At 39.0% G+C, this 27326-nt stretch overlaps 1 protein-coding gene across 3 annotated transcripts in view; it reads right to left on the bottom strand.

Annotated features, from left to right (window-relative positions):
• The window catches only part of SLC44A1 (solute carrier family 44 member 1), a 161988-nt gene extending 136778 nt beyond the window's left edge, over positions 1–25210 (bottom strand). For 2 of the 3 annotated variants that reach the window (XM_016156072.2, XM_016156070.2), the window contains exon 1: positions 24962–25201. In XM_016156072.2, coding sequence (XP_016011558.1) covers positions 24962–24994 — 33 coding nt within the window. In that variant the 5' untranslated portion in view covers positions 24995–25201. Of the gene's footprint in view, positions 1–24961 lie in introns of all 3 variants that reach the window. The other variant, XM_016156074.2, reaches the window with a different exon arrangement.
• Positions 25211–27326: the final 2116 nt, after the last annotated feature.

Genomic DNA, 27326 nt, shown 5'->3' on the forward strand with positions numbered 1-27326 from the left:
TCATATTTAGTCCCATGGAAACTAACCCTTTCTACAAACTTCATATCCACTATCAAGTTTCCGTCAAGCCTTTGTTCATAACCCTTCTCATTAATAAAATTACTTAGTTTGACTAACATTCGCTGAGTGTTTATTACATGTTAGGCCTAACGCTAAGAGAGTCACATGTAATTTTTTCCTAGAGCCTTCTTACCAATCCCCGGGGGTAAGTGCTACTAACTGAGAAAAAGTCAGAGCTATTAGCTAATTTTCCCAAGGTTATTTGCCTAGAAAGTGATGGAATAAGAACATGAACTCCAAGTTCTAAAGTCCAATCTCTGAATACAATATTCTTTTCCAACTTCTATCCTTCCATCGAGACCCAGAACAAATACTAACTTCTCGTACCATCTCTAATTCCTCCAGTCAGAAATGATAATCTCCTCCACGGACTCACACAACTATTTAATTTCCTTTTACAGATCTTATTTCATCCTGCCTTGTATGTGGGTAACAACATATGTATGTCTATATTACCCGTTAGATTCAAGAGCTTTGAGAATAGAACAGCTCAATTATTATGCTTCACAACCTGGACCCATGATAATGCTACAGGGGTATCAGTACTCAGTAAGAGTCTGTCAAGGAAGAAAATCATGTTCAGAGAAACTAAGTCTCCTATTTAATTCTTTCAGATGTGCACGCACGCACACGCGCACATACACGTTTGTATTGGAGGTACAAAGCATTCTGCATAGTACAAAGAACACAGGCTTCGAAGCTTATGGAACTTGTTTACAAATCCTGGCTCTACTAGAAAGAAGTTATCTGATCTTGGGGCAACTTAACCAATGTGTCCTTAATTCCTCATCTGTAACATTGTGAGACTAATGATAATGTGTATTAAATACATAGTACTACATATAGCAAATTGAATACTTGATAAATACATAAGTGTTACTGTTATTAAACTCTGGCCATGAGAACTTGTTTCATGCCCAGAATGACAAGGCCTCATCTCCACGGTTTCAAAAAGTCAATATTTCAATAGGTAGATTACATGAAACAAACACTTAGATAACAATACTTGGACTATTATACTATTAAATATAAAGTGTTCAGAGAAGGGACTGATCAGGGTAGACTAACAAAAAAGGCTTCTAGAAAGGAAGGAATATGAGCTGGCTCATCAGGACAGGATATGGACAGGAAAGAAGAAAAATTCCAAACAAAGAGAACATCATAAGTAAATGTAGTAAAGCAGAGTAAAGATGGGGTAAAAGGGGTCAAATTTGTGGTGACAGAAAGAAATCTAACTATGGATGGTGAACATACAATGCAAAATATATATGACTTACTATTGGATTGCACACTTGAAACTTACTGGATTTCATTAACCAGTGTCACCATAATTAATAAAAAATAAAAAAGTGTGCCTCCAGTGCAATTAATTCTTGCTCAGTGCTCAAAGGCAGATGAATAAACTGAGGGTAACAGACCAGAGGTAACTTTGGATCTAATGTTGGTATAAAAGACACACTACTAAATAGCATAAAAGTGAGAAAGAAGCTTCATATTGCTTATAGGAAAACATTCAATAAAATGGGAATTAGTGGTTTATCTAATGAATACATGACTAAGAGTTTGCTTTAATGAGCATAAGCAAAACCCTATTGATTCTGTCTTCTGTTAGTTTTATTCACTATTTTTATCTCTAACATCAATGTCAGTATTCCTACCCTACCCGGTCCTTCAGCACTGTGACATATATTTGTATGCACAGAAAAATAATGACTTAGAGAACTATCATACTCATTCACATGTGACTGTGGGTATGGATAAAACAAAAGACAACAGGGCTGAGGGTTCACTACAACTTAAAAATGCTATTTGATCTCTAAAGACCATCAGACCCGGGAAAAATAGTTTATTATTAATATTACTAAGGACAAAAAAAAATTAGGCACATTCTGTTGAGGAAAAAACAAAAACAGTGATTTTAGAGCGAGACCAAACTATGGTTAATGAACTATGATATTGATATATACAGTGGTAAAAAACCATCACTGTTCTGTGACTACAGATAATGAATCGGATAATATACACAGAACATAACACTTTTTAGCAAAGGACTCATAACTTTGAGACTCCTGTTGCTTGAATGAAATTCATTCAGTTGCAATTTTAGACAAATCATCTACCATGAAATGGTATAAGAGCCCAGCGTCCTGAGTTTACATATGAATTTTTCAACTCAATGGGCACCTGTTCAATCAGAACTGGAAAAACAAAAAAGGAAAAACCTAGCTGACAAGTATTAATGAAAGCAAAGTGTAGTCCACTCGTCTCCATAGGCCATATTAACTATGTTGACAGTAAAGAATAACACTCCCACCTCTAATTTATCAGCACTATATGTCCTAGAAATAAATTTTGGTTAACTCTTAGTCTAATTAAAATTATCAGTCATAGTAACAGTTTATGCCAAAATGGAGAAAGCCCTGTTGACAATATAGGAAAGGAAATTAAAAATTAAACATGTTGAATGAAATTATTATTTTACTTTAACATAATATTTAATGTGGTATAAAGTAATGCTTACTTTTCCTTTTGTTATCTTTTTCATGCATGTGTCACGAGAGAAGCCAGAGGCTTTGAATTTGCCTATATCCCTCAGTGGACAGGAAAGGCTCACTTTCAGCATATATACTAGCCAATGCACAAATTGCATTTTTTCCAACTGGCCAGTAGGCCATTCATCAACCTAAGGTGGAATTTGGGTTACCTAAAAAATCTAGGAAATAAAATAACATAAGACCTATATTCTAATTCCAGCTTATTTGCTTACCAGCTAAATAATCTTAGACTCTTATCCTTTATGAATTGGTTTTCTCACCTGTTAACACATAGGGTTGTTCTTAATGGTGGCTCTAGATTTTCTTCTTTGAGGGACACAGAGGTAGTTCTCTGATTAAAAGGAGGTACATGAAGATGCCTCTGCACAGCACTGCACCGAAGATTATGAAAGTATTATCCCAAAATATTGGGGACTTGATGGAGATATTGAGGAAGCTAAGTATCTCCCAGGTCCCTCTCCTTGATGCCAGCACTGCTGCTTGTGGTGACCCCATATTATAAATGGGAAAAGTGATGTGGGAGATACAAAGAAGACAAAAAATGAATAACCACAGTGCAAACTCATATGAAGCATGCAATTTAAAAAATTATATATGTCCTTTCGAAGATTAACTCAGTAGAAAAAGTCTGGCACTCTAGATCCTTTGGGAAGATTAAACTCTCTTCTCAGAATTCAACTCGATATTGAACACCTATTATGTGCAAGCTACTATAGTGAGCACTGTTAAAGACAGGGGATAAAATGAAAAGCCCTCACCTTCAACCAACAAATATGTAAAAGAACAAAACAAGTCATATACTAGAAATATAAAAATATTATGAGACCAGAGTATAGAACCTCCATAATCCTGAGGCTAGCATTTAAGGTCACAATTGACCTTTTCGGCCAGATGTCACACTGTAGACAAACACTAACTCTTGCCATCTCAACCACTCTGGCAAATGTATCATGCATTTTACACTTTTATCCTTTTGTTCATGCCATACCCGCAATCTAGAGTTCCTTTACCAATGTCCCACTGAAGTTATCATTCATCCTTTAAAACTAAATTTCAATCCTTTTCCTTCACAAAGCCTTTCCCATACCAGGTGGAACAAAGGAGGGTGATTTAAAAAAAAAAAAAATGATACTAGGGAATATAGAAGAAGAAAAGGATAAAAAATCTGTACCAGAGGAGCTATCACATAACTATGAGACTAAGGATTTAACAGAACCTACTAGAAAACCATCAGCCCATGCTGCACAGAAAACTGACAAGCCTAACAAGGTCCGACAGGAAGAATCCAAGATGTGAGAGAAAGCCTGTCAAGATTATAGAAGAACAAACAAACAAACAAAACCAAAAGCAGAAATCTGAGAAATGTATCCAGGAATTATGAAACTGTAGGACTTAGAGCCACAGTGGGAAGTTAACCACTGGTTACACAGATAGCATCAAAGAACAGAATTTAGTTTATTACAGTTTCAAGACTATAAACATTAAGCACTTAACTCTATCAGAGGGTACCTTATTAAATCTGGAAGAATGCCTTTGCCCAGAAGCTAGCCTATCTCAACAGACAGGCTTTGAAATAAAAAGGGAGAGGTAGAGCAAATGATATAAACTGTGCCCATAGAGCTCATGAAGAAAGAAAGCCAATAAAAATACATAAATGACTTCAGGTGTCGATCAGCTTAAAGGAAAATACAGCCAAGTAAAGAAACAGAAAATGACAGGGTTGGAGCAGAAGAGCTGTTTCAGAATTGAGGGAGCAAGTTTGACATATCTGAAGGTAGAGCCAGGCAGAGAGAGGAAGGCCCTGACAAGGAAGCATTCGACATGTTTGAAAACAGTGAAATCAGCCAGAACATAATGAATGAAAACAATGGTAGGAGGGGAGGTGGAGAGGTAAACACAGCCAGAAAAAGGTGCGGGGAAAGTCGAGATGTTGTATTTCAGTGTGATGAAAGTTCCTGGAAGGCTCTAAGCTGCAAGGAGCTGGGATCTGACTTACTTTCTGATCACTCAGGTTGCTATGAGGAAGAAAGACTGCAGACACCTAAGCGCAAGACCATAGTGACTTGGACCTGGGTGGTGGCAGTAAAATTGGCATGTGTCGGGTATGATATGCTAGAGGAAGACTAGAGGCAGTCCTAGGAGAACGTTTTTGGAAAAAGGGAAGCATCACATAAAAGACCTTCGATGTCAACATAACGTGTGCACAGGACGGGTCATGCGCGAAACTTCACCGCTGGCACTTCTTTCATCTTCTCCTCCCACGGCTGGTGAGCTCCGTGACAGCAGGAGCTGTCTTATTTGCTGCTGCATCTCTGAAGCCCGGCATAATGTTTGGAACACCAGCAGGTATTCTTAAATAACTTTTTTTTTAATAGTGTCTTGACACTTTAAACACAAGTAAGAAAGTATACTCTAACAAGGGTCACCAGCATTTAGTTAAGAGGAGACTCAACACTGGCCTGTAAACACTGAAGCCCTAATAGGTGAATAGGTGAGGGAATTCAGAAAGAACCCTACGCTGTTTCAAAGAAACAAACAGTCACACATTTACTAAGTGTCTTCTACATTTTAGACCAGTGCAGTACGCTGAGAACACAGAGGAAACAGACCGCCTCTCCCGTCTCCCAGGAAAAAGTTCACACCCTGGTGGTCCAGACAAGTTACATGCCTGAGCACCAACAGGACTTGCGCAACCTGCTGAGCAGGGGTCCGTAACCTTCTAGCAATTACAGAGAATAAGAGGAAGGCAACACAGAAAGAACCATGTTAGCACCCCAATTTTTAGAAAGGGGAAAATGAATGCCATAAACTGCAATTGAATGTAACTTCTAGAACAGATCGTCAAAGGAGGGTTTGTAGGCGCTTAGGAAAGGAAAAGGTGAACTAGTAAACGGCCAGCACTTGTACCTTATTAAGCCATACCTGGCTAATGTCATGTTCTTATTTGATAGTTAGGAGGGTGTATAGTGGGAAATGCATGATACACCTGAATTGTATTAAAATTTGCCGATCCCTTGGGATAAGATCAGGGAAAATATACTAAAATAAGAGTCAAGTATATTTGGAACTGCTCAAATGGTCTTGAGAAAAGAGCAAACTAACTACAAAGACATCTTGAAAAGAAATAAAAAAAACATTTTTAATAATAAAGTAAAATTATAAATATTATCAAGGACCAAAAATAATGGCACTGAGGATTTCTAAAGGAAACGGGCCACCAAGACCACACTAGTGACCCCCACAATCAACAAGCTATTCCGCAAATGAATATGAAGACATCCTTGGCTTGCTGACCAAATTATCAGATAATAAAAACTTGAGAAAGGAATAGCAAATATATTGGATAATAAAGTCAGAACTCTAAAAGCTCATGATAGTCTACAAAACTAGGCAAAAAGCAAAATCAACAGTTTTAAATTTCCTAGGGAAATTCAAGTTTCATACATCTGTTTTAAAAATGCAACAGAACAGAAACATCAGGACAAGAATAAAAAAAAAGATAACCTATGGCTTTTGGTGGACTGCACGGTAAATTAAGGGAAGTTGTTGAAAAGGCTAATTCCACTTTTGGCAACATTAAGAACCCAGAAGGAAGGACTGACCACATCTAGCTCAGTGAGTTCCTCTCTGTGCACCCCACTTTGATAAAACTGTCACACTAGAACTCATACAGTTTAAAGAGACTTGGACGGTACTTCCAGTAAATGCTAACTGAATACATGCATTTAACTCCGCTCCATTCCAAAACACTACTAAAATGACGGGAAAGGGATTTAAAATATTTGGAACTAAGAAGCAGTGAGAGAGAGAAAGCTGACCTAGAAGATTTCAAAAAGCTAAATTCTGAGTCAACAGTGAAAAAGGCCAGGAAGCAAACCATGTACACCACAAAACTGCCCCAAGCCTCAGGAATTAATGCTATAAAGTTTTCTCTGGCATCCTGTGCTGTCCAGAGGTCAGCATGCTGCCACAAAGCTCAGGAGCTTTCTCTGTCTATTCTTCATAGTTCCCAAGTTAAAGGGGCTCCTGAAAATGAATTTCATGGAACAAAACTCTTTTTGAATCCACTTCATATGGCATCTGGATTTCTTACTTGACATGGCAGTATTTGATCTCCCTTCGCGGCACTGAGTGCAATCTTATTCTCTAGAGGAAATTTATTTCCTTGTGAGGCATTATGCTGCACTGCAAGCAATTTGTGGTATGAAAAGCTAAATGAGGTTTTACACATAGGTTGAGTCAAAAGGAATTATACAATGTTTTTTCCTCCATAATACATTTTAAAAGAATTTTTTTTTAATTTGTAATATTAACTTAAAAAAAAAAAGATGTCTTTGGAACTGGAGATGACAGTGGAGCTAAAATGAGAGGATTCAGTAAAAGGCTGCTTAAGAGCAGTTATACACCCTGTGCAGCTGGCTGCTCCTCTTCTACCCAGGAGAGTTGTGGCCAGGGGTACCACACAGAAAAGAGAAGTACAAGTCGACATGTTAAATACTAAGACCAACTCCCATTCCAACCTTCTTTCTCTGCTTGCAGCCAGACTAATACCCTCCAGGAGACTAGAATAGACTTCTTTAGGAAAATTTGACCAGTTTAAGGGAAAAGACCTTAAGATTCACTTAGTAGGCATTTCCCAAAGAAATAGGCCGACAAGACCGCCTTGCAGTGAACCCCACAGTCACTAATTCCATTCCAAAAAGAATACAAAAGAATTCAAATAACCTTTTAGACCCCTGCACTTAAACAATGAGCAGATAGCCAGAAATTTAAGAAAAATGTTAACATGAATACAGAGACAGAAGAAAGTAAGCTGGAAGAATCAAATGATGCAGATACAGACAGATGTGAACGTAAAACATATGCACAGTGATAAGAACACATGTTGCAAAAATGAAAAAATTAGAGAAAATAAAATACCCTAGAAAATTAAGAACTTATATCAGAAATAAAATGCAACAGAAATACTAAAAAATAAATTGAAGAAATCTATCAGAATATGGAGTAGAAGACAAGAAGTTCAGAAATGAAAGGAAAGATAAGAAAATTAAGAAACAGGGGAAACAGGTAAGAAGGAATCAAAGAAAGTATTCTGGAAAATTTTCTCAGCTGCAAAACACAAATTTCCATATTGAAAACCCCTATAGTGTCCAGCATAATGGATGGAAATCAATACACAAGAGGCACATCACTGAAAAATGTCAAAACATGGGTTGCAAGGAAGATCCTATAAGGTTTCAGAGAGAATAAAACAAGTTTAATATAAAAAAAAAAATCAAGATCCAGATGGCATCAGACTTAAACAGTCACCCTAGAAGCAAGAAGACAAAAAAGAACAACACATTTTAAATTCTGAAAGAAAATAATTTCCAATCTAGAATTCTACATCTAGCCAAATATTAAATATGTATGAGATAAGAAAAAAGTATTCAAGGTATCAAAAAATTACCCCATGCATCCTTTCTCAGGAAGCTATTAAAGGAGATATTTTACCAAATCAAGGCAATAAACCAATAAAGAAAACACTAGGATAGGAACACCAATGAAAGAACACAAAAGGTTAAACAAATGGATAACTATACTACATTCACAGATCGGTAAACTCAATATTATTTGACAATTCTACCCTAATTGATCTACAGTTTCAATACAAGCCAAAACAAAATCCCAGAACTTTTTTTGGAGATATTGACCTACTGATTCTATAATACATAAGGAAAAACAAAAGAACTAGAATAGCCAACATAGTTTTTCCAAAAAAAAGAGACCTCACATTACTTAATGTATATTACCTAACATACACTGTAAAGCTACCATAATTAAGACCACGTGTTATTACAGTTAAGACAAAGAGATCAATGAAACAGAATAGAAAGTTCAGAAATAAATACACACATATATGGATATTTGAAAAAGGTACAAAGGCAATTCAACGGAAAAAGTACAGCCTTTCAAAAAATTGTGCTGACATTAGACATTCATATGCAAACAAAAAAAAATCAAAGAAATACAACCTATAGCTTAACCCTTATATAAAAATCAATTAGATATGGACCACAGACCTAGATGCAAAATGTAAAAGTAACAAATTGTAGGGCAGTGTGTTACTGAACTTGCCTGGTTGTAAAAGTGATCTGAGGGTCTACCTACTGATACAGACTATTAACTAATTCTGATGTTACCAGCCTTTCTTCTCACCTGCACCCACAGAATCCCTGGGCCTTAGATTTCTGACGATCTGAATCTCCATTTATGCTATGTCAAGGAGTTTGGGGAAGGAGCGGAGATAATAAAGTATCTGTGTTCAAAGGACCATGCCGGCCAGATTCACTGGTTTCATTACAAAAGTACAGATGTTCTGAACTCTTCACAGACCTTCTGGTTTGAAGGCAAAATAGAAGTTTTCTTCTTCTACTTCTTCATGTTTTCTTCCTTCATTTTCTCTTTTGTTTTCCTTACACGGATTTATAAAATAAGGGAAGCCACACAACCATTAAAATTTTTTTTTAAATAAATTTGTATAAAGTACATGAGATGCAGATAATTGGGACTCCGACACAAGAAAGACTACGGGAATCCCCAGTGTGATGTGAAGAGACATCTCAAACTGACAGCTTTGCGGCAGGCCTGAAAAATGGCCAACTCAGATAGGACCTATGGGAGAAATCTCATCAAGAAATTGAAATTGAAAGACTATCTAAGGTATTTGAGCTGACTCAAAGAAATTCACACAACTAGGCAAGAATTTAGAGGTCAATTAATCATAAATACAGAGAAAACTAGGTAAACAGCAAAACCAGACAACTATTATTTCTAGGAGTGACAAAAGATTATGTAAGAATGATGAAATGTTACATGACTCAGCTGTGAAGAGCATTTAAATAGCCATAATGTAAAGACTGAACAGGGATCCTAACAAAATTACAATATATCTACAAGCAAAAGGGTAAGAGGGGCAGAAAGTACATCCACGCGAGGAGGGCAAAGAATAGTGTTGGAAGAGAGCTCAATCTTCACCTTCCATAGTGGAGGCTAAAATTAATGCCAAAAACTAAAGAATCAGGACGCAGTAATATAAGCATGTTAGAATTACAGAGAGGGGAGAGCAAGAGAGTTAGCTCAAAGATTTAAAAGTGATAGCCTCGGGGCAGCAGAAAATGGAGAAGAGGTTTTTTTTTTTCCTTTTTAAAGATGACGATCCTGCTAGAAATGTTTAACTCTTTAAAATATATGCAGGCATAGCTTTGATGAAGATGAAATTAAATAAATTTTTAAAATGAAAGTGGAAGATGAAAACAGGAGTGTTCAAAACAGGTCAGGATCTGGAATTATGACATTTAAGAAATGGCTGTATAAACTAAGGATTTTAACCTTGAAACCCACCCCCACACACAAAACTTGGCACACTTTAAAGGCTGGTTTCAGTTGTTTTCAGTTATTCTATCTGACTAATGGGTGCGGAAGAACCGAAAACAAAGTCACATGGACACAGAGCTCAGCTGTGCAAAAAAATAAATTTCTAGTAACTGCCTGGAAATAGCATTAACTGTCTCAGCCAGCAGTGAGCTCTCTGCCGATTGAAGTATTTAAGCAGAGCCTGGACAAAATCCACTTAGCAGACGTGATACCTTGGTGGGTTGGATGACAGACCTCTCACAGCCCTGCCAGTCTGGGATTCTGTAAAAGGATTCCATGTAATAATCTCCTTTGAATTAGCACAATTCCGAAGCAGGACTGGAAACACTGGTAGGTAAGGAAGCTCAGGCACTTAGGAGATGTATGCTTCTTCCTTCTACCCCATCTCTATCTCCTCTTAGCTTTTGATTTTTCATCTCCGAAGTCTTAAATATATTTACATTTGATTACGAATCACCTAAAATATTTTTGGAAGTAGATGAGGTATAAATACTTAAAGAGGAAAAAATGCACATCTAAGTGGGAGGAAGCTGGAAGAGAAACAAGATGTTCTGATGTAGCGGTAAGAGATGAAGTGAAGAATCATTCTGTACCCCATGGAACATTAAGCAGGTCATAGTTACCCAGTTAGGTAGGAGACTGAGACCACTAACAACAGCACTCGGGCTCCTTGGCAGGGCGAAAGGGCAAAAATCCGTGGCTCACTCAACAGAGGCAGACGACTAGCAAGAGAGCCACCAGAGATTAGTGAAAAACAAAAGCATACATCTGATTTGTTCTACATTTAAGTTCCCAGAATTTTGCATTATCAAAGAACAAAAATCACACTTTAGCTTAAATGCTAGTCATTTCAACACAGAAATAAAAATATTAGACAATTATAGGTACCATTTTTCCCATGGGACTGCCTCAAGAGTCGCTGTGACTTGTCTACAGGCTCCTAAAGCTTTATTTTCTACTCAAGGACAGTATTTTTTTCTTTCACTGCCATAAAATACTGTCTTGCTTATAAATACAATAAATTTAACCTAAAGTTTACTGATCTTACCTTGAAAACAATGCCTATGTTCCTTCAGGGCACTTTTGTATTTCTAGCTCTTAGTTTTAAATATTAGTTTAGCATCTACCAAATCACCAGCGCTGTAAACTAGTAGAACTTTTGGCTATTTAAGAAAGATCCAGGTGTGCTCTGACACTCTGTGGAAGTCCCTCCATCCCTCTGTACTGTTCCCTTTGTAGACTAGAGGGAAAGTCTCATTCTTGGTTGAATCCGGTACTTGGCAGCCTGAATGAAACACTAGTCAATAAATGTTGGACTGAACCATGACAATGGGATGGGCCAAGAATTTCCTCTTTATTCAGCCAACATTCTTGATTCTTTTATTTTTCTCTTTTCAGTGCCTTCCCACTGCTCTCAGAGCTTTCTTGCTCTTGCACCCCAGTCACAAGCAGGGGTCATTTTTGCGGCGGGGCTCTCCACCCCTCAGGTTATACTTTGAAAATATGAAGGATCTGTATAGCTTTACCCACTCTGCTCCCAGAAAGGCACAGAGGTGGCCCTGAGAGCTTTCACTGTGCTCTTCCGCATGGCGGGTGAGTAAAAAACAAAAGGGGTGTGGCAGGGTGTGGCAGAAGGGAAGCCTCATTCGTATATAAGTATAAATCTACCAGCGACGATTACTTAGCATACTTAGGTGTCGACGAGGTCCAGAGGTCTCTAGCTTATGTGTTCTTTAATGATGTGCATTTTTTTCTTTTTTCCTGGCTGGCTAGTATTAACGTCTTCAAGATGTCATTACAATGTAGAAACACATGCTAGCAAGGTCAGGTTCAAAGAATTAACTTAAAGCATTTCAAATACTACCTAATTTTAATTTTCAGGTTCATTCTTATTTCTCTCTATCGACAGGCTCTATTTTAAAATAATTTCGAAAGGCCATCGTTAGCACCATAAACAAAAAGTTTAGCCTTTGAATACCCCATCCACATTTATTTAATAATTATTTATTGCGGATCTATTATTTGCTTCGCCCACGTAACATCGTCTTGGACCTCAATTCCTTCTCCAACAAAAAGCAGTCAGCATTTGATCAGCAAGTCTCATCTCCAGATGTCCATTTGAAGTGCTAAGCGATAACATAACTGCCCCTAGAGTCTCTCTCTGCTACAGATCTGGAGGAGAGAAGAAAACTCCCAAGCACAGATGGTTGGTGCCCTCTCTTGCTGTTGGCCCAGCTGGCCTCACCACAGTTCAGATCTGAGGTTTAAAACTTGAAGGATCCTTTTGTACATCTCTTATTCTTCCCTAGCTTCTTGGAGATCTCAAAATACTAATCTGAAAAACAGTTCACATGAAAGGCTTTTAAATTATCACAATCTATATGAGTGACCTGAAATTTATTTACATTATTTTGCCAAAATTTTAAAGAACATGTTGAAGTTCTCCATTTCAGATCTGCAGCGTGATTCCTTCCTATGGGTTACCTGATCCAAGAACATTCTTACTCTACCACACTCACGTTCATTGTCACTAAATGGAATTGAAAAATAGTATTTCAAGCACTGTTTCTCAAAATGTGTTCTGCAGAATAGTTTTATATATATATTAAAAAAGGACAAATAATTCAATGATGTCCAGTTAAGCAGAGTTAAATTGGCTTCCTGGAGGTAAGCACAAGGAGAGTCTTAATAAGCTAATATATACTGTGACTCTACAAATGGGGAGAGGAAGGAAAGGTGAGTGGGAGGGGTACCGGAAGATGGTATGGCATGAGCAAGAACTTAAACTTTTCTTGACCTCAGACCCTTTCTTGGAGGACCATCTTAAAGGATCATCCTGGTCTTCTCGGGGCACATACCTGGGGAAAAACCGATTACAGTATTTTTGCGCAAGAACATTTATATCCTTAAATGGGATGGCATGTATAACATCACTCGCTGAGCTGGTTAAGTAGCAGCAGGTCCTGGGAAGTATTCCTTCCCCCTACTCTGCCTCCCTTCTGTTTGCTACCTCAATAGAAACATGTGTTTCCACTTGGTCTTGGCTTACTTTCTCATATTAAATTATAATTTTTTTTTTAAATTATCACCAAAACTAGCACTGCATTCAATTTTTAAATGAAGTGTCTTATTAGAGTATTATCTCCAAACTTCACAACTGAAATCTGCATCAAATACCAGTGTCTATTCCAAAATATTTTTCTTGATGTAAAAGTATGGCTAGTTTCAAAATATATTTAATATGCTAGACTTTAAAACTTTGTCTTCTGAATTGCTTTACAACACTTGATGACTTTAGAATTATTATGAAAATACAAAATCACCTGCAAAAGAGATTTGATAAACTTCAGGGCCTAACAAGCAAGGGATAAAACTCATAAATATGCTGAATTTTTAAAGTGCAGATTATTTTAAAAGGGAGTGGTGGGGGGAGGGAGAATCCAGCTTTTGCCCAGGTGGTACAAATCTCTGCCTTCATAATCTGATCCGAATGTGCTAATCATTTGTGCTAGAGTCAACTTCACTGTGGCCATTTTCTTCACCCTTTCCTTTCTTAACAGCTCTCCAAAGCCTTGTTGGTTATTCGATATTAGACAACGTTAGCATTAATTATGTTAACTTTTTCAAAGGCCATAGATCTCCAAAGACTGACTAGATATGTAAATATATTTTCTTTATTTAAAACTGTATTCTCAAGAATCTGAGTTGTGGGGAAAGGACATAACTATAGTCACATTTAGTAAACTTATTGCCATGACAGACTTGCTTAGACTTAAGTTCTTAAAAGACAATGTAGAAAGGCCCACAAGGAAATGCATAGTAGTCAAGGGTCCTGAGTCTGTAGTATATAACTACCACTTACAGACTCTGCTCCAAATTGTCACGCCTTGACCTCAAGTTTGCGGTGCACTGATTTAAAACACCCGCCCTACACACACACACACACGCACACACACGCACACACACACTTTAAATTGAGAGTAAATAGTACAATCTCTGAATTTCAGTAACAGAAAAGTAACAGAATATTAAATCTAAGGAACATTTCATATGTTGCTTAAATATAGTTGTTCTCAGTACAGCAGAGAGGAAGATATTGCATCGCAGCAGGAAATGCACATGCTTTTAACCACTTCTGGCTTTATTTACACTACTTGAAGGTCCTTGGGCAAGCTACCTATACGTTTTGAACCTGCTCCCTAATCTATAGAATGGGGCTAACACTGGTGACCATCTGAGTTTTGAGAATACAATGAAATTTATTATATGAGAACAGACAAGTAGGGAAATGAGCTCTGTAAAACCCCCCAATTAATGACTGGTCACCACTACTCCCGGCAGTCAAAGCCTAGTTGTCTGCTCTCATATTTCATTCCCTTTTTTTCCCTTCAGAGACCATTCATCCTTAAAAGCATTCCTTCTATGCATGTGACTTAAAGCACTTTCTGAAATCCAATATTGAGTCTTCAATTGCTTATGGGATATTGCTACATGAAGGTATTAATATCAGTATTGCCTCAAACTCAGTCTGTACAAAACTGAATTCATCTTCTCCCCACGAGATGAATCTCCATCTCAACTCCCATGTCTGTCAATTATAATACCTTTCTCCAGTTGTATGGCATTCTAAACGTTTTATCCCTCTCCTCGTCTCACATATCTAGATGAACTCAGGAAAATCTGTCCTACTTCCAACTCCATAATGTCTCTTCCCATTTACACTATTTGGTTTGAGTTTGTGAACAACTTCCTAGGTGGCTTCTGTTTCCCTTTCTGCTAACTTCAGGCACAGACAATGCTGTCAGATGAATCTTCCTTAAATCAATCTGAAAAACTCTCCATGTCTGCCCACTTACTTCCCCTTCAAATATTAATCTCTTCCTCATAACTAACATCTGTTTATTCTGGCCAGGTCTCCTTCTGAGACTGGCATGCAGCATAAAAAACTTCCTTGCCTTTGCTCAAACTGTTCCTTTTATTGGAATGTCTTCTCATCTCCTTGCTTTCTACTAAAATCTGCATACCCTCCTACTCTTTCTAAACCCCATTCTTCAAGGCCAGATTAAGGGTCATTTTCAAGAAGCCTACTTTCCAACTAGTCCATCCTTCTTAGTTTCCCCATTCCCTGAACTCCTCACTACCCAATTTAGCTGTATGATGGCTGTTTATGTCACCCTTAGCACCCATCTTTCTGACACAACTAAAAATTTTTGGAACTCAGGTAACTTTTCCAACTCCCAAACTGTGTGTGTGTGTGTGTGTGTGTGTGTGTGTGTGTGTGTGTGTGTGTGTGTGTGTTTTAGGGAAGGATTAATGAATGAAGACATCCAAGAGATTTAGTTTACATTAATATGCTAATGTCTGAGATATTTTCATGCGTTGTACAGTTTGCTACAAGCCTATGAGGTAGGTTTTATTATTGTTCCCATTTTACAACTGGAGAAATAGGTACCAAAGGTTAAAGGATTTGGCCCAAATAACCCAGCTGGTGACAGAGGTGAGATTCAAACCCTTACAATCTGTCTACACACCACATACTCCAGCCAGCGCACACCGGTGCTAGGAGCCTTTAGGGCAGCAGTAGGTAAAGGACTTCTTATAAGGACAACAGAAGGTCACTCTCCCATTAAGGGGGGATAATTTAGTTGGGGATGGTGGCAAAGTGAGACACTTATAATAGATTAAATTCAATTGAATTTTATTTTAAGAAAAGAAATTTTACACGAGAAACAATTATGTTTACAATTAAAATCTTTTGCTATTATAAATGATGACATGTGGAAAGATTCTTACATTTAACATAATTGTATTTTTGTATTACTAAATTATGTCAACTTCTTCTATGGCTTTCAATGTATGTTGTCAAACAGTGTCCCAAAAGAGTCATTCCAATTTATTCAGCAAATCAATAAAGTATACTTGAGTCAAAAACCACTTGAGCATTTAACATCATTCTGTTAACTTTTACCAAAGTTACAGATATAAAAGGGGTGTCTCTATGGTTTAAACTGAATTAATTTCATTAACAGCAAGACTGAACATACTTAAATATTAATTTATTATTTTCCCTTCTGTAAATTAGGGATTTGGTGCAGAGATGCAATTTTTATATTTGGAGAGCTCTTTATCATATTCTAAATAACAATGTGAAATTTCAGTTTTATTATTGCTTTACATCAAAAAAAGAAAAAAAACACTTAAAATTAAATAGGAGGAAAAAAAGCATTCTCTTTTTCCTTCTCTATTCTACTATATTCCACTCAGTATTATGGCTCCTTAGGTATATCAGGTAGGGGTAGGAAGAAAAGGAAGGAAAAAGAAAATTTTAGGAAAAAGAAGGGAAAAAATAAGAGAAAAAAATGAGTACCAATCAGACAAAGATAAATACACACAGAAGTGAGATCAATCAAAAGACGTAGAAAAGGAAACTGTGGGGACTCGAGGGAAAGGGTTACACTCACCCCCAAAGCCTGTGACTTGTGGGAATACTAATCAGCTACTTAACCATTATTCCAACCTGAAATGCCCCTTTGTATCCTGAAATTATCCTCATCTCAGAACGGAAAAGAGGCAGTGTGGGCGGGGAACAGAGAAAGGTGCTCCGCAGTGGCTGGAGCAGTATCACTGGGGGAATAGGAACATAACTGTGACTTTCAACTAAGAACTGTGACTAGCTTTATAATGGAGCTATAAGCAAAATGTTAGGAAACGCTGCATAAGTGCGCTTTACGGGCAGAAGAAAATGGCAAAACTATATAACAGATACTACTGGCTGCCTACCCAGATTTCCCCCCTTACCCCACACCCCTACTTTGCGAGCAGAGCCTAATTTTGTTCCTGTGTTGTTTTGCCCTCCACTTGACTCAAAGGGAAATCCGGGTTAGTCTAAGCCAATTACCGGGTCCTTTGCCTCCCCCCTCGCTAGAGATTGTTTAAGGATGTGTATGCAGCCCTCCTTAACTCCTATTAAAGGAAAACCACTGGAGTTTGTCAGCTCAGCAAAAGGCGAGTTGGAAGAACCACATCCATCTTGGGATCATGACGGGAGTTAAGGGAGGAAAAGCTACCTTTCTGAAAATGACAAAAAGAGAAACAAGGAGAGAACTCAGGTCCTATTGACATCATCAAGCCACTGAACTAACCAACCCAGAAGCTACTCTACCTCTCAACTTATATGAGATAGTAAATTTTCCTTAAGGTTGTAGCTATTTAAAGGATTTTTTTTTTCTTTCCGACAGGAGAATTCATCCTAAATGGTTCATAATGAAAAAACCTTATAAGATCATTCTCATCATTACATGATCACAATTCTATATATATATATAAAAGCAAACTTTAACACCATCGCTACTGAAACATCATGAAGGAACTATGTATTTTCAATTTCTTCATCTTTTTGCTATGTTCCTTATTTTACATTATATAAATGTACCCAGAAATCAAATATTTAACAGAAGTGTTTGGCAATCTTAAAAGTTAGGGAAAAAAAAATACTTTCAAGAGTTTTCTTACTAAATAAATGTCTAAATATTTGGTTACAAAAAATAAAATAAATAAAAAATAAATATCTGGTTGTGGGATGTTGCAGAGAGCAGCTAAAAATAATAAAAATATGATCATTTTCGCACAAAAGAAATGAATTGAACTTTATCAATCAAATGGTTTTTAAGTAAATCCTATTATACAACTGATATGAAATCAGAAAGAAGTCCAAGAGAAAAAAACTAACAGCCCCCTGTTGAATACATAAAAACATACTAAAAATGCAAATCTCTTTCAAAAACCACCTCTTAAACAAAAGTACTGTTTGATATAATGCATAATTCAAAATTGGAACATTATGCTATGCTATATTCCAAATAAATGAGAAAACAAAAAATACTAAGAGAGAAATGTTACTGTGTCAGAAACTTTAACCATTTTCAGAGTGAATTCCCATAGTAGAGATAACAATGACTCTAATGACTGACGTTTTTAACCAATTCAGACATTTTTTCTTTATAACTCTGCACATAAAGTCCCATCCCTTTGCTCCTGCTATAGAAACACCAGCGCTGTAAATACAACTGGCCCGTTATTGGAGTGAACTAATCTTTTCCCATCCACCTTAACCTCGTAACTACCTGCTTCATGAATGAGATGTATACCAGACCCAGCCAAGCCACTTAAGATTGCAGCAGAAAATTCAGTGAAAAACCTTCTTCTAAAGTATTTATCCTTTAAAAAACTGTTTGCATTGAATTTTGAAGCATTAGAATTACTAAGGCAGGAGTTCATCCACACCCATCCAAGGATTTCTTAATTTGATCAAATATTGCAGTAGCATTTATGAATTACGTATCAGCTGAACACAGATAATAACAGCAATAAGCAAAGCAGGTGTGGGACCTGTTTTCATCAGCAGATTTTCTGTAAAGGGCCACAGAGTAAATAGCTGTGCTTGGAGGCCATAAAGTCTCTGTCATAACTACTTGAGTCTGCCTTTATAGCATGAAAACACCTATAGACAATATGTAAATGAATGAGTGCGGTTGTGTCTCAATAAAACTTTTTTTTTGGGGGGGGGACTTATTTGTAGACAATGAAGTTCAAATTTCATATAATTATTATGAAATAAATTTCTCATGCAATGTTCTTCTTTTGATTTTTTTTCAACCAGTAAAAAAAATACAGATACCATTTTTAGCATTCTTAGCTTTCAAGCCATGCAAGAACAGGTAGCTGACCAGATCAGGTCCATGGGCTATAGTTTTGCCAACTCCTGGTCTAGACGTTAATACTGTATAATTAATTGTTTATTGCTTTAAGTGCTCAAGGGGAAAATACATAAGGCTGTGAGAGTTTAATGAAGAGACAAGGCCTGGTTTGAAGGAATAAGGAAACTTTTCTGAAGAGGTGTTTTTTAGGCTGAAACTTAGAAGATGAGTAGTAGCCAGCCAAAAGCAGAGAGAAAAGCAAAGAGCCTTCCAGACAAGTGAACAGCATATGCAAAAGCCCTAAAAGAAGGAATACAATCAACAGAAGAATCTGTGAGGTTGAAGCACAAAAAATAAGCAGCAGCAAGGCATGAGATGATGCTGGAGAGAGATGGAGACCAGCCCACATAGGGTCTTTCGGCTAGGGTCTGGGATTCTGGTCTTTGTCCTAAGTGCATTCAGAAACTAACTACTAAAGTGTTTCAAGTAGGAGAGGGATACAATCAGCTTTCTGTTTTTTAAAGAACACCAAGGCTGTAATATTAGAAAGGAGCCTGAATGAATACAGGGAGATCTGTAAGCAAGGCTCTGGCCAGAGATGACAGAAGCCTGGACAAGGGTGTTGGCACTGGTATTTAGAAGGTTAAAGAGGCAAGGTGTCACGACTCGCTATTGACTAATGAAAGGCAGGTTCTCTACATGATTCAGGTTTTCAAGTTTCTACACCAGGTCATTGGTTATCATTTGGTGAACCAGAGATACTGAAAAAGGAGTGTGTGTGTAGTATACAAATTTTGAGTTCAGTTTTAGATATGCCAAGTTTGAGTTGCCTATAAGATATTCTAGTGAAAGTGTTAAGAAATCAGTTGGAAATATGGACCAAAAGCTAGGACGGTTTGTTTCAATTCAGTAATTGTTTGGGAATTGTCGGTATATGGATTGTAATTGAAACCACAGGAAGAGATGAAATTACCTAAAGAAAGGGTACGGAATATTGGTTTTCATCCTCAGCAACCCATGAGAATCACCAGGGGAACTATAAAAAATTCTGATGCCCAGGTGGCACTCTTGAACAAATGGAATCAGAATCTCTGGGAGCAGGATCAGTGTTTTTTAGAGTTCTCAAGTGTTCACAATGTGCTGCCAATGTTGCAAAGATTAGACTTAAGACATTAAGAATTAATAGTAGTACAGAAAGATCAAGAGATAAAGAGACTAAATAGGTTTCTAGTCCTAGACACCTCATATGGTAGCTATCTCTCTGCCTACTTCATATCTCTAAATTCTAGTTTAGCTCAACAAAAAAGTGAGATAGTAGGACTAGTTTTTCTTTAACATCCCCCAGGTTCCCAAAAATCTAAGCCAAAGTTACAAAATTGAAATATCTCTTTCTTCTTGTGGGGTAGGCGGGCAATAAAAAACAGCTATTAACCAATGACCAGTAAATATATAGAATATATTTTTACAAATATTTAACTTCTCCAGCCAATAACATTTTAATGATAGAATTAATATGTCAAGGAGTATTTGATAATATTTGTTAAGCCTGGAAACTTTCTAACTGGACTAGTTATGCTGTATTATATTATGTTGTGCCCTAGCTAACAACTGCAGGAAGTTCAAAATGGTGGCATGAATTTAGCTTGGAAATTCCTTCATTCAAAATTTTATTGAGTGGACCTTTTGCAAAGATAAAAAGTGAGCCACAGTTTAAGATTTGAAAAGCACACACGTGAGCACAGAAAGAGCAGCCTAGGACTCAGATTCCGAAGACCTGGGTGGAAGTTTAGATCACTTAGTAGCTCTGTAACTTCAGCGGGATTTCCCAGTCTCCAAGCCTCAATTGCCTGAGCTGTAAGATGGAAGTAAAATCAACTTCAGAGTTATTGCAGAAATTCCATGAAAATGGCTGTGAAAAATAGCAATGTGTTTTTACATTATCTCCAGCCAATTTTAACCCTAATTTTAATTTACATCTTTTGTGTAGTTAATTCTTCCCTGATACCAGCACAGTATCAGAAAAAGGGGGAAAAACTGTCTTTATGCCATGACTTTTTTGTTCCAGTTGGAGCAATTCGCTGGACATATTTTAATGGAAAAAGTTAGTTTCCATTGGTAATTCCCACTATGCTCTTCAAATTTCATTTTACCCTGATTTCAAATTCCACAAATCAGATGGAGACTACATTATCATCGAAATCTTGTTAAGAACAGTTAACATACTCAAACATTAACCAGTATTTATGAACCACTTGACTGTTTTTTATAACCTCCAAGACAAGAGAGCAAGAAAAAGCCTGTTAAATATATAACTCTCAATTTGAAGATCACAGGACAAGAAAGTAGACAATTACAATTGCTCCTAAAGTCAGACAGACGAGGGACGGTGTGCAATCAGAAAGACTGTCCGCCATTCCTCTCACAATTTCTAAGGTTAGAACTGAAGGACAGAACTTCAGAGCACTTGCAAACTCTCCTGGCCTCCAAAGCACTGCTGTGAGAAATAATGATCTAGCCATTAACGACAGAGACTTAGGGCAATTTGCTAAGTAATCTTTCAAAAGCCTCCTTCATTCAAACTGGTTTGTCAATGGGAAAGAACATTTAATAAATCTGAAGATTTACAAGTGAACTTTGAAGTTTAACATTATAAGAGTAGAAATTATGTCAGGTTATAACAGAACAAATGAATTATGGGGAGTTGGGAATAAATTTTAAGAGTCTTAGGGAGGATTAGTGCCATAAAAAGAAACTCAAGAAGATCGTCTTACTTTTATGTTCCCTTTAAAGAGATTTTTAGGCAATGGCTATCATGTGTTGGCTTGTTTTGAGCTATTACTAATATTAGTAAACAACTCATAGTTGTCACTAATAAAAAATGAAACATAATTAAGAGCTCTATAAGAGTGCTGACTCACAAGATAGGCTTGAGATTCTTAGATGTAAATACCTGATACAGGATAAATTATTTGGCCAATAATTTGCTTTTTCAGCAAGGAAATAAAAGTTAGTACAGAATATGACATTTTCATCTAAATCCTAAGAGAGGATAATTATCTTGGTGGCAAGCTATGATATCCAGATGCTGCAAAGAAAATGAAAATACTAGGACAGACTACAAGTGATGAAACAGTTTGGAAGACCATAAACTCTCTTATGAGAGCCTACAACATTGCAAGACAGTATGAGGGAAAATAAATTCTATTTCAAAAGTGAATCCCTACTGGAAAAAGAAAACATATTATATTAACACTGATAAAACCTGCCAAGACTTTAAAGTTGCTGACAATACTACTGAAAAAAGCTAAGTTGAAATGCAGATTACCTCAAAGCACATTGTTTTGATGTGCTGTTCAGGTTATCATTACAGTTTGCAGACAAGCTCTTTTATGATGTTATAACCATTGCTCTCACTGAAATATAAGCATTGAGCAAAGCACCTAGAAAAAAAAGGAAAAACCTGCTCAATTTATCAAACTGACAGTACCACTGACAAAATAGGAAGGAATGTGGAAAAGCCAGGTGAATATTAACTTAAACAGTCCAAATTTGAGTTTAGAAAAGGATGGCTTGGTAAAATTAATCAACCAGTCCTTGGAAGTGAAAAAGTGCATGGGAAGGGCTGAATTCATATTCAGTTTTACTTGGCAGCCAGATGTTCAAAGCTCCATATATAATTCTGTTGACTGACTATTGCTGAGCAATCATTATGTACAAGTTATAGTGGGGCAATGCAGTAGATATGAAGATGGGGAAAACAAAAGTAGTTCCTATACTCAAGAAGCTTACAATCCCATAGAAAAGATTAAAGAAACATATTGTGCCTGAAAATATAGTTAAGGCATCTAAAGAAAGGTTCAAAGTGATGTGGAGGTTCTCAGTTGGAGAAGATTTGATCTTTCATCCCTATTTTGTTTCAACACAACACATATAGATACAGTATTATACTAAAGCTGGTGATGCTCCTGAAAGGATCATTAAAATGTCAGCAGACTGGTAACAATTCACAAATGAAGAATGTTGCCAACACCTAGAATAAGGAAGGAAAAAAAAAAAAAGGTCTTTGGCACAAAACCTGCTGCTCCTCAACGCTCCACTGAACACTACAAGTCCCTAAAGCTGAACTTAAAGGCACGTGACAGCTGCTGATTGGTTTGAGAAATTCACAGAAAAAAAAAACGCACCCCTTGGGGTGCATGACACACATCTTGCCTGTAGAACATGGCATGAAGGAAACAGTGTCTCCGAGAGGAGGAAAGAGCAAAGAAAATGTATGTGACAGCATTCTGAAAAGTATAATAGGAGCTAGAGAAATGACAAGATTCGCTACCTGTTATTAAGGCAGAGTTTTAGTGCAGCAATATTCCTCCCAAATTTAATTGTTCATGCACTAAACAAGTCATCCATAAACTATCAATACTTTCCTGTCTTAAAAGCATTTCACCACCAAAAGAGGATATAAAGTTACCTAGTTCTTAAAAGAAATGCAACATAAAAGACCCCTTTGGGGTGAATATAATATTTAAGTAAATACTAGATTAATAGTACCCAACTTGATCTCCATTCCACCCCAAAATCCCAACCATTTGAAAGGTATTGTGTAATTCTACATCTTTATTTGTTAACATGAAAACCCTAGTCTAATGACCTCTCCTTCATTAACACCACCACATACTGTCTTTCTCTTCGCTATTCTAATAAAAGAGGAAGGCTTAAACTAACTAAACCGATCAGCCTATGATCCTAGTAAGACAAAAATAGGCACACAGGTAAGCGAACACTCGAAAAAAGAACTGGACAAATAGAACAGAGACTTGAGAAAACATAAACGTCCTCCATTCATCTGCAATTCTAGTCATTTTTCCAACAGATCTCAGATTTTCAGAACAAGTATGCAGGTTATTTAAAACTGAGTTATATATAGTCATTTAGCAGCAGCAAAACACTTCTGGCATTATCACAGATGCTAGATCTCTGGAGGAATTTTTTTACAAACTGGCATTTTCCTTTACCAAGAACTGACGACTCTTTATTTCTAAAAACAAGAGCCCTTGTCATCCCACCAAACAAACAAATCAAAGACCACCGTTAAATTCTACGCTAATGAAACTGTGAGATTACATCCCAAGCGTTGTCAGAGTCTATTTTTCAATACAGCACCACCAGACAGTTTGATGCGGTATTCCTGATTGCTTTTTATCGTATTTGTAAATACACTCACTAATCCACTAAATTGGGTAATTTACAAACAGGTCCTCTCAGTTATTAGTGGCCAGGAGTCAAGTCCTATTACATTTGATCCTTATACAGTTGTCTAAACATTTCCATCCAGGTTCAGGGGATCCGCAAGAGAGAGGGAGGTTAGTGAAATTTGGATGGGGGCAGGGTAGAAGCTAGGAAAAATCTCTGCATCTCAGCCCTTAGCGACAACATTCAGCCAGTGCCCACAGAAAAACTAAATTCGGCACCTCTTCCTCCTGTTACACTGGCAACAAAGAGGGAGTTTCCGTAACGCTCCCGTCACCCGCCAGGTGCCCAATCCCATTCCCTGCCCAGTCTCCGCGGCTCCCGCAGGGGCCTGGGTGTGCGAAGAGGCCGCGGTGCCCCGGTCAAGGCACAATGGGGGGATGGGGTGGGAGGCGAGTGGGTGGGATCTGGGAAGGGGGCCGTGGAAGGGCTCCGGGGCCCGCTTAAACACCTGAAATCGGACTGGGGGCGGCGGGCAAGAGAAAACGGACAGATATCTAATGGAGCAGAAACTGGAATAAGGTGGAAGAGGGGTGAAGGAGGTACTCCTCCTAGGAGCACAGAAAATAGTCGGTGGGTGGGGAGAGGGGGTACTCCACGGAGCAGGGAAGAGAGGAGCAAGGCCAAGAAGACGAGGGAAGGGGGTGCCACCTGGGGCAGAGGAGGCGCCTGTGTGGCCTCTACCTGCAGGCGGGCGGGACGGGCCGCTCAGGTGTGACTGGGAGGAGGAGGCCAAGTCGGGAAGGGGCGGAAAGGAGCTGAGGGCGCACTGAGGGCCGCACGGAGGAGCCTGCGGGTCGGCAGCCGCGGAGCCAGCGCGGCGGCATCGGCGGGACAGGCGGGCGGGAGACGCGGGGTGGGGGGCTCTGGAGTGCACGGTGGGCTTAAGGGAGGAAGGCGGGTAGCAAGAGGCATCGGGCGGAGGCGCCCGTAGTGCAGCGCGGGGGAGGCATCCGGGCGGGCGGCCGGGAGGCGGGAGCCCCTCACCTGCGCGGCGGAGGCGGAGCTGCAGCAGCCCATGGCGGGGCCGGAGGAGCCCGGAGGCGGCGCCGGGCGCGCAGCTACGCCCCGGAGCCCCTCGGCATGCGAGCCGGCGGGCGCCCGGGGAGGGCGCGGCCTGGCCCCGCACGGCTCGGCGGTGACGGCGGCGGCTCGGACGGCGGCGGGGACTCAGGAGGCGGCGCGGCTCGGAGCGGGCGCCGGCCACATCCCCCGGCGGCGGCGGCGGCGGCTGCGCGGCTCCTGCTCCGCTCCTGCTGCTGCAGCTGCTCCCCAGCGGAAAGGGGCGGGCGGCGGCGGCGCCTCCTCCTGTCCCCCGCCTCCCGCCTCCCGCGCCCAGTCCCTCTCCCGATCCCTCTCCCCGGCCGCCGCCTCCTCAGCGCCGCGCGCGTCTCCCATCAGACTCCCCGCCCCCAGTGCAGCGCCGCGCGGGCGGCCGGGCGGCGGCGGCCAAAACGAGGCCGGGCCCTTTGGCGTGCGTCGGAGTCTGCGCGGTGCCGAGCATATTTAGCGGTGGCACAGAGGCAGAGCGCTGCCTCAGGGCAAGAGGGCACCCGGGGCTGAGACGCCTGAGGGCTGGGCAGGCTCGCTAGTCAAATGGGGCCGTGTTGCTTCCGGACCCGGGAGACACGGGAGAGGCACGCGGAGTTGCTCGCGGTCCCCGCTGGGAGCGCAACCTGAAGCCCCTAATGGCTTCTTACCGCTCCGAAGACTGCTTTCTATCAAGAGGAAAATGTACATAATAAACATTCCCTGGAAAAGGGGTAGGTGATAGAAGACAAGGAGAAACAAGCATCTGTTGCTACTCGCCCCTTTTTTCTGATGTTGAAACAGCTTCGAAAGAGGACCAAGAGCCTAATGCACCCAAGGTCAAAATTGTTATCAAGCGCCAAAATAGGGAAAAAGCAGAAAGTTCTCCAGGTTTCTCAACTCAGAGCCATATTGGATCTGAACCAAACTTTCTTATACAGAGGATAGACCACAGAAAAACAATTAGCGAGCATTTATACATTCATATTAAATATTTACCGAGGACATACTAAGTAACTTGTAGGCACTGGGAATAAAGAGTTAAACAAGACAAGTTTCTGCTCTCTTACAAGTCCTTGTTGCTACTCTTACAAGTCCTTGTTGCTAATGTAGGGTAACAACAAGTTAGAGTATTCATGGTCGCTACCTTAAAAAAATTTGCAGCCCCCAAGAGTCTTTGGGAAAAAGTGTGAGATAAGAACAGTTATATAATGGCAGGAATAAAGGTTGTGGGTAATACTAGAGCCACGGTACCATGCACCGTTATAAGCCTTTTCCATGTTTCCTTTCTTTCTGTCAATGTCTTAAAAACAATCAGTTAAAAACTTTAAAAAGTTTATTTTCAAAGATGCAAAGGGATGAGATTCTAGAAGGCCTGACCAAATAAAACAGGAAGTTTTAACAATCACCCAAAGTTTAAGGGGGAAAAAAAATAGCATGGAAGTAAGTTGACACAAATGTGCTTTGGAAAGGGAACCTTTCCAAGCAAAGTCAAAATTGGAACCTGGAGACAGCTAAGGAAAAGGTCTGAGAAGAGTTCCTAGGTGGTGTGTTCCAGTACCATTTCCTAGATCTGTTACTGGATCTAACTTAACCTCCTTCCCTTCCTCTGTGAAACACAGATAATAGGGATGATCACGAAAGTTTGCTATCAAGATTAAATAATATATGAAAGCAACCAGTTGGCAAGCACTCAACTGCGTGAGATCCTTAATCCTTCCTCTGCATTCTCCCTGTATTCTTTCAGTTTGATCAGAAGGTCCACCATACCGCTGGGCTGATGAATCCTAAGTATGTTATCAGTCATACTTCAGATTCATTAAATAGAATGACTCTAGTCCCAATTCTGTTCACAAACTCTACAATTAGATTGTAAACTTTCTGAAGACAAGGGAAAGCATTTTCCCCTTTGTACCTCTCTCAGCAATCTCAAATATTTGTTGAATTATTCAGTGCATCTAGGAATACAAAACCTTCCCTTGAGATTTTCCCTCAAAGCCTCAAAGTACATCTTGTTTTTAACTGAGGGAGGAGGCTGAAAGTAAAATTACAGTCTTAAACAAGAAGCCATCTGTCTTCCTTCTTTATAATCAAGGAAAGGGGAGTTGTTTCTCTTAGCGGAGTCAATATGGGAACATTCCTCTCAGATTATATAAAAATCTTTTTGGCTAGTACTGTTATTCCATATAGTAGCTCGTGCTTATTTTGTAATTAGAACTGCAGAAGCAAATAAATACATGAAACACTGTGGCAATGCTTCAGAATAAAATGTATTTCACTTTTTTGAGGTCTCTTTCCAAGACATGGATGATGGGTGCATGTA

This window comes from Rousettus aegyptiacus, unplaced genomic scaffold (genome assembly GCF_014176215.1).
Source record: "Rousettus aegyptiacus isolate mRouAeg1 unplaced genomic scaffold, mRouAeg1.p scaffold_m13_p_3, whole genome shotgun sequence".
In the NCBI taxonomy this organism is placed as follows: domain Eukaryota; kingdom Metazoa; phylum Chordata; class Mammalia; order Chiroptera; family Pteropodidae; genus Rousettus; species Rousettus aegyptiacus.